This window comes from Numenius arquata, chromosome 2 (genome assembly GCF_964106895.1).
Source record: "Numenius arquata chromosome 2, bNumArq3.hap1.1, whole genome shotgun sequence".
Taxonomy (NCBI): Eukaryota; Metazoa; Chordata; class Aves; order Charadriiformes; family Scolopacidae; genus Numenius; species Numenius arquata.
Genome location: NC_133577.1, coordinates 68119407 through 68127887, shown reverse-complemented (window position 1 = coordinate 68127887; position 8481 = coordinate 68119407). Strand labels below are relative to the sequence as shown.

Sequence of the window (8481 nt, the reverse complement as noted above, 5' to 3'; positions counted from 1 at the left end):
GTGCCAGGGACAGTACATACCTGCAGTTTGCTCCATGTTGGGTTGCTCTGGGCTAAACGTTTCCAGTGTTGTCTTCCCTGGGGCCAGTGTCAGCAAGCAGATGCCAAGTAGTACCCTTTTTCTTTAACATCACCTCTCCACATCCAGCCTGGCAATTGTAGATTGTCTTTAGGATTGCTTAGTGTTCCCCATACTACCACTGAAGAGAGCCAGTTAAGGATTTGGACCTTCCTGTTCTCTGCACTGGCCAAACGGAGGAAAAGGCCAGGAGAACTGAAGTCTAAGCACGGCATTATATGTTCTTAATAAAGGAGTGATTATATGAATCACAGTAGCAAAATGTTCTTGCAGAGCACATGCCCCACTCCCTGACTTAAGCATCCAAGGGCAGCTGTACATCATTCCAGAGGAGGCTTTCGCCTTAGACATGGGTTAGCGTATAGTCCGCTGCATTACAGAGGAGTAGCTACAGAGCTGGGATTCAAGCATGTCTTTTAATGAAGTTACTTGTGGCTGTTTATTGGACAAAAATAAATTCCAATTGGCCCACATAACAAATGAAACTCAACTACAAAAATGTAATGATATTTATTCACACAGCTGCCAGCAAACTCACATGCACCATGAGTCATTCCAGATGTGGATAAAAACTAAGTCTGTCTGTGAAAGTAAGTTTCCTGATCCCGAGGAGACTTGGTTTAGGAGAGGAGCTGCACACTGACTTCAGCTGTACTCAGAAGAACAGACAGGTTCTCCTACAAAGGGGGAGGGGGAGAGGAAAAGCCATTTATTTATTCCTGAAAAGAAAGGAGGTAGGAAATAGAAAAGCTAGTATACAGCTAGACATACTTATTTTAAAGAGAAGGATGTTTTGGAAGACTTTGCCGCTGCTGCTGTTCTATTACAGTGCTCATGCCACTGTGACCAACAGATGGAGCAGAGGTAAGATTTAAACATGAAAAACTATTTAAGAGAAAACTTTGAGTTTGTAGATTTGCTCTGAAATTATTTTCCATTATACATATATATATAATTTGTCCCTCACAACTATGGAATTCTTTTTTTTCTGCATTAAACAGGAGGTCAGCTAAATAATTATATAGACTAATAGAAAAATAGATATGCATAAAGGTAAAATTATATATGTATTCTATTATAATAAAAATACATATATATAAAATATCCCAAGAAACAAAACCACATTCTTTTCTCACTTTTTCATTTCTCTCTCCTTCTGTTTTTTTCTTTCACATTAACAAAAATTACAGGTCATGAAACCTTAAAGCAAAAACATTTGCAGTCACAGGTGGCATATTTTTCTGCTCCACTAAGCAGATACCTGGTAATAGTAAACACAACAATGCCTGGATTGTGTAAGGTGCCTAGGAATGCCTACGACCCTACCCTGACAGATTAGTACATACAACATAGAGAAAGCTACCTGTGGTGTCATCGGGCATCAGCTGCAAATACGACCATACATAGTTGTGACATATTTTGTATTCAAGTGTGTGACAGTGACATATGAAATGGTTTGGGACTATCAGATTGCATAGGAGCTTCTTGCTTAAGAGCTAGTGATGATGTCCTTTCTCTTTTTTGTTTTATTCTCTCCTCCGGTATTTGGCACAAGATCAGCAGCTGCTGGAAGTGGAGAAAGGAAACACCTCCCAAAAGATTTCTTTGGTTCTGATATTGAAATTCACAGATATTTAAAGGAACTGGAGTCTTTTAAAACATCAAGCATTCAGATGCTTCCCTCCTCACACCAATCTCCCATGTCTTCCTCATTATAGCTGGTTCCTTTCTAATCTGCTATTTGGGTTTAGTTTTGGTGCTATAGGGAAGGCAATAGCTGAATGTAGCAATGAAGAGCTATGCAATTCTGCTAAGGCTGTATGAATGTTTACATAGAGTTAATATACATACAGTTACTGGGGGCTCACTGACAGGGCATTGACCTGTGACTCAGAATGGCAGATTCTTTCCCCAGCTTTTCCATCAGCCTCTTGGATGATGCTGGATGGAAATTATGCCTGCCTGTACCTTCCTTTTCTCTTACTTTGTAATAGAGGTAATGACATCAATTGTCATCATAAAATCGCTTAATTTAGTAGTAGATAAATGTTTGTTTTTCCAGGGGTGTCACATAAAAATGTGAGGAAATCAGTACTAGATCTGCATACATGAAAAAAAACAGCCCTACCTTCTGGAAGAATGAGGTCACCTTACCTATGAAATGGAAAAAAAGCAAAAAGAAAGGGGTTCATTTCCATGGAATAATCACTATGCAATTTAAGGATGTTCTTCATTTTTGCTAACATGATAATTTTAATTAAACAACAACACCACAACCCTAAAAGGAATCCATGCAAGTATTCTGCAGTATTCTCCTGGAGAAACTGGTTGTCCATGGCCTGGATGGGAGTACACTCCACTGGGTTAAAAACTGGCTGGAGGGTTGGGCCCAGAGAGTGGTGGTGAATAGAGTTAAATCCAGTTGGTGGCCGGTCATGAGTGGTGTCCCCCAGGGCTCAGTATTGGGGCCGGTTCTCTTTAACATCTTTATCAATGATCTGGACGAGGGGATTGAGTGCATCTTCAGTAAGTTTGCAGATGACACCAAGTTAGGTGGGAGTGTCGACCTGCTGGAGGGTAGAAAGGCTTTGCAGAGGGACCTGGACAGGCTGGATCAATGGGCCAAAGCCAATGGGGTGAGGTTCAACATGGCCAAGTGCCGGGTCCTGCACTTGGGTCAAAACAACCCCATGCAGCAATACAAGCTTGGGGAAGAGTGGCTGGAGAGCTGCCTGGCAGAAAAGGACTTGGGGGTTTTGGTTGACTGTCAGCTGAACATGAGCCAGCAGTGTGCCCAGGCGGCCAAGAAGGCCAAAGGCATCCTGGCCTGTATCAGGAACAGCGTGGTGAGTAGGACTCGGGAGGTGATTGTATCTGTGTACTTGGCACTGGTGAGGCCCCACCTCGAGTACTGTGTCCAGTTTTGGGTCCCTTACCACAAAAAAGACATTGAGGTGCTGGAGCGGGTCCAGAGAAGGGCAACGAAGCTGGTGAGGGGTCTGGAGAGTAAGTCTTATGAAGAGAAGCTGAGGGAGCTGGGGTTGTTCAGCCTAGAGGAAAGAAGGCTGAGGGGAGACCTTATGCCTCTCTGCAACTACCTGCAAGGAGGTTGTAGAGAGGCGGGGGTTGGTCTCTTCTCCCAAGTAACAAGTGATAGAACAAGAGGAAATGGCCTCAAGTTGCTCCAGGGGAGGTTCAGATTGGATATCGGGAAAAATTTTTACAGTGAAAGGGTTATTAAGCATTGGAAAGGGCTGCCCAGGGAAGTGGTTGAGTTGCCATCCCTGGAAGTATTTAAAAGATGGGTTGACATAGTCTTTAGTGACATGGTTTAGTGATGGTTTTTTTATCAGAGTTAGGTTGATGGTTGGACTCGATGATCTTAAAGGTCTCTTCCAACCTAGACAATTCTATGACTAAAGTCCAATTTTAACCACCATGAATGAAGGAAAACATCAGAACTCTATTGTGCCTTTTGGGAAAGCAGATTGTTTTCAAGCTGGAAGCTCTAGAGATTGTTTTTTGAGACTTCAAAGGGAAGATAAGATTCATTCTCTGTTGTGATAAGGAGTTCAGTTCTTACAAATATTGCATACAGACATCTGCTGAGGAGGAAACCAGATTTCTTCTCCACAGCTGCTGAGACTATTCAGCTCCAAATATGTTTTAGAGGCATGACTCCTTCAACAATAGCTACTTCAGAGAACCCCCACTCCCTTAAACTATCTATGTGTCAGCCCAACCAATCCCATCCTAATCTGCAGTATCTAGAGCGCCAAAGCACTGTTCTGATTTTGTAATTGGTTAGAAACCTAAGAGGAAATTTGAGTAGAGGCAGGACACACCCTTCTGCAGACTCAGAGCTCTTCCCTCCCGCCACAAACGACAACTGACTCGTCTGGGTTAAACCTCAGTGACTTAAGTCTTATCCAACTCCCAATCTGAATTTTGCAATGGAAAAGCAAAGACAGATCAGCATCTGGTCTGATGGAAGACAGATCTGCATATCATCTACATGTTGACTAGTAGACCAGATTGTTTACAAAACAGTAGGATAAAGGGTCCTGTTTTAATCACCAACAGTTGTTTGCAATAGAAATTAACAGCCAATATTGGATAAAACAAGGCCTAGCTTTACGTTTTTTTCCCTAGGGGACACTGGGGCATCCTTGAGTGCCCAGCCCTTGTAACCAAGTATTTAAGCTTTGGCTCAAAAAAAGTCAGATGTGAGGAAATATGAACATACTTGTGCTGACTGGTGAGTGGGAACTCCAGACTGCCACCTCCCTTTTCCCTTTGCTTTTTTTTTTGCTTTTACAAGCATCAGCAAATGGAAAAAAAAAAAAAAAAAAAAAAAGGAAGAAAAAAAAGCAGTTCTGACAGAAAAACTGAGTGCTTTTTTTGGTTTTGTTTTTTTTTTGCTCCCTCAGCCATTTGCATTAAAAATCTTACACACTCCTCAGCCTGCTTAGATCCAGCTGTGGACATTGGTCCAGAAGTCACGGGCAAATCTTGGTCCCTAGGATGGACATGTTCAGAATAATAAAGAAAAGATCCCTAACTGGTGACAAAATAATTTACTTGTCATCATCTCAGGTTTCCTTGAGGCTTAGTTGTTATGGTATTACCCTCTCAGGTTTTATGAAGCACCTGTCTAGGGAGAAAAGATAATGTTATGTCTCTACTGAGTGATATTCCCTATGTGATGGTAGAGGAGAGGTCGTATTAATTTCTGAAGATCCCAAATCAGAATTCCAGACCTTAAGAAATGTTTTTGCTGGAGAAACCAAGGAAAAAATCCCGTTCTTTGACAACAAAGATAAAAAAACCCAAACATGCAGCTGTGATAACCAGAGACAGTGTCACCACTTGCCCTTCAGTTGTTTTCATCAAACTGCTCTGACAAGTACCAATACATTGGAGAGCAGAAGTTCGCTTCAGATTTGCATTATAAGAATTGCCTGTTCCCTGAGGAAACCTTATTAGCTTGTTTCATCTCAGCCGGCTGTAGTTTATTTGCTGTAAGGGCTTCTTGATTCAAATAAATGGCACACAGACAGTGGCATGCTGGCTACGTGCTTGCTCAGGCAGTGAAGATGCAGTATGATTTCTTGTGGTTGTGGCTTCTTGGACAGTAGGGAAGCAGCTGCAATGGTAAGTTTGCCCCTCAGAGGAGGCTGGAAAAAGAGATGTTGGAAAAAGTTAAAACTCTTTTCACCCATCAGCAAGAAAAGGATGTATTAGCTATATTGGCACCATCAAAGTTTCATGCTTTTGGGGAATGGCTGTGCTGTGCCTTCCAGACCTCCAAAGCAGTATTATAGTCACATCCAGATCTATCTGGCCCACATGCATTATTTTGTACCCAGTCTCTAGTGCTCGGTGAAAATCAAATGGCTGTTCTATAACAGCAGGGGAACAGTTTGTTCTCCTTAGAGGCTTTCAGCAGAAGGAATTACTTGGGAGAACAGCAGGTCCATCCTCCTTGATTCCCCACAACAGTGCAAACTTTTAGTATTTGCTCTAGCGTTGTGGCAACTGAGTTGGTGAGTTTGATGGAGCAGCTGCTAAATGAGCAACTTTTGTGGGTTGCTTCTGCTTGTGGGCTTAGCTACAGCAGGCTGGCAGCTCTCCAGTGCCAGGAGAGGGAGGACTGTGTAGAAGAGAAAAAGACACTGGCTGTTGCTAGAAAGCCAGCTGGTCATTTTATAAGGAAGTAGTGTTTAACATATTCTATACTCTGCGATCATTTGCTACGTACCAGGTTGCTGGTGATCTTGCTGTGTGGGCAACGGATGAGATTAGGGCATGCACTGCACCCCCACACCTTTTGACCTTATCTGCCTCTTTCCCCCACCATCTCCTATTGCATCCTTATAGCCAGGCACTCCCTTCTCGAGCCACTTCTGGGATTCCACCACTGACAGTAATATTTGCTTGACATTTTTGGCTTGGACAGCACAAGAAAAGGGAATGTGGCTAAACGCAGCATGAAATTAGAACACAAATGGGCAAACATATATATGCCCAGCAGGCCTTATGTATACCAGGTTATAGTATACTTATTTAGGACATGCTGAGGTTTCCAAAGGTCTGATCCATGGGTAAAAAGAAATTAGACCAGCTGGACTGGCTACAAGAACTTTTTAAAGGAGAACCTTTCCTATGAAGACAGGCTGAGAGAGTTGGGGTTGTTCAGCCTGGAGAAGAGAAGGCTCTGGGGAAACCTTATAGTAGCCTTCAGTACTTAAAGGGGGCCTACGGGAAAGATGGGGAGGGACTTTTTATCAGGGAGTGTAGTGATAGGACGAGGAGTAAAAGTTCTGAACTGAAGGAGGGTGAATTTAGATAGGATATCAGGAAGAATTTTTTTGCTATGAGTGGTGAGGCACTGGGACAGGTTTCCAAGTGAAGTTGTTGAGACCCCATCCCTGGAAGTGTTCAAGACCAGGCTGGATGGGGCTTTGAGAAACCTGGCCTAGTGGGAGGTGTCACTGCCTGTGGCAGGGGCGTTGGAACCAGATGATCTTTAAGGTCCCTTCCAACCTAAACCATTCTATGATTCTATGAAACTGCAACATGTATTGAACTGCCATTAATTTCCATAAAGCTATCATTATCCAATTCTTAAAGTACATAGTGCACATAAAACAATGAAAGATATGAAATGTTATGAAGCAGAGCCAAGTCTGTCTAAGCTTGGCTGTCTAAAGAATGTTTCTTCTTATGGAGAAAATGCAAAATATAATTTCTCTGGCTGCCATGTGATCACTTGGAAAATTGCCTCAACTATCCAAACTTACCTGTTTGTTGGACTCATTCCAGCGTCCTCACTGGAGCTGCAAAAGGCTTGATCGATGTGCTGCAGGGGTTTTTCCCACTTACCCTGAGTCTGTTCAATAAGTCTGTACCAGTTCCTGGGAATGCAGGTTTGTAGGCTGGAGTTTCCTGGTCTGGGGGTTTATTTGCCTGGTGAAAATTATCACTCCATCAAATATCGCAACTGTACCAGTAAAGAGAGGGAGACACTGTCTGAAGGGCAGTCTGGGATTGAAATTCAGAGAAATGAGGTTTGCAGCTGGATGACCTGAAGAAGACAATTGATATATCTATGTTTTTACTTCCTGAATTCCTTTGCAAAGAGCTGTATAAGAAATGAGTATAAATGTAAGTCATAGACCTAAAAATAGATCCCTAAAAACCAAATTTTCCTACACTGTAAGTAGCAGGAAGGAGGCATTAGATGAATATTTTCTGCCTGTTAGGAAATTAGAAGAAAGCAAAAACCAAAATAGGTTTTCAAGCAGGTCTGGAATATATTTAAGAATTAATGAACTAAGGAGGCAATTAGAATATCTGCACAATGGGGTGTGGAGCAGAGATCACAGACGCAGAGCCGAGGCAAGCTGCCTGCCTTGCACATCACAGGACAGTGCAGGGACTGTAGCTGCTGTCCCAGCAGGGTGATAGTCATGTTCATGGCATGTGCCCAAGCCAGTGAGCTGTGCCCTTCAACAGGGATCACCTGGTTGGACCCAGGGCTACACTGATATGGCCACACTGCTTCTGGCTCTGACATCTCCACCCTATGCAATGCTGTGCGGCACAGACGTGGCTATCCCATTCCCTGTGGCAGATCCCTTGGGCATCAGCTGCAGTGTCAGTCTGAAGCTATTAAACAAAGTGCTATTGCAGGAATAGCAGGGAAAGGACTGAAGAAGGGGCGGAAAATGGGTTAGTTATTGGTATCCAGGAAAGATGCTCAGTGTTCTGAAAGATAGCTAGATTATAACAGTCTCTGAATGGATTTAACCTGCATAGGACAAATATCTAGTAGGGTAGGGCTGTGACTGTAATCAAAATCCTTTCTAGCATGTCCTGATTCCCCAGATGCTCCTTCAGGGGCAGACTTAATTAATTTAACCTGCATGGAGGATGATCCCTGAATCAGAATTCACAGTGGATATCTGAAACTGAAAGACATACAAAGGATGCTTAAAAAAATCAAAGTTTATAATCTCTTCTAGGGCAATAATGCTAAATTGTGATGAGATTGGAGGGAGGATAGATTATAGAAGCTTCCACATTTTAGTTTAGATCACAGATGGATATTGTACTCTATAAAAGCAGTCATACTGTTAGCAAAGAAGGGTCTAAGTGATTCTGAGGCTCTTTTCACCACAGGACATAGCCAAAAAATGGCTAAAGCTTACAGCTCACACAGCCATAAACTGGCTGGCAGAATCAAAAGTTAAAAAGAGAAAGGAGCTACACAATGTTGAGGAAATCTGGGTAAGCAACAAGAGGAAGACACATGACATAAAGCTGTTTTCTCTTTGATATGTGCCAGACTAAGTGAGAACTATGAGCTGAAAGTACTACCAGTAGAATTTTCTCACTGAT

The 8481-nt window shown here is 42.6% G+C and overlaps 1 protein-coding gene across 1 annotated transcript in view; it reads left to right on the top strand.

Annotated features, from left to right (window-relative positions):
* The first annotated feature begins 866 nt into the window (after positions 1-866).
* FAM180A (family with sequence similarity 180 member A) overlaps positions 867-8481 on the top strand; it is a 30294-nt gene continuing 22679 nt past the window's right edge. The window contains exon 1 of the mRNA XM_074144273.1: positions 867-942. Coding sequence (XP_074000374.1) covers positions 867-942 — 76 coding nt within the window. The remainder of the gene's footprint in view (positions 943-8481) is intronic.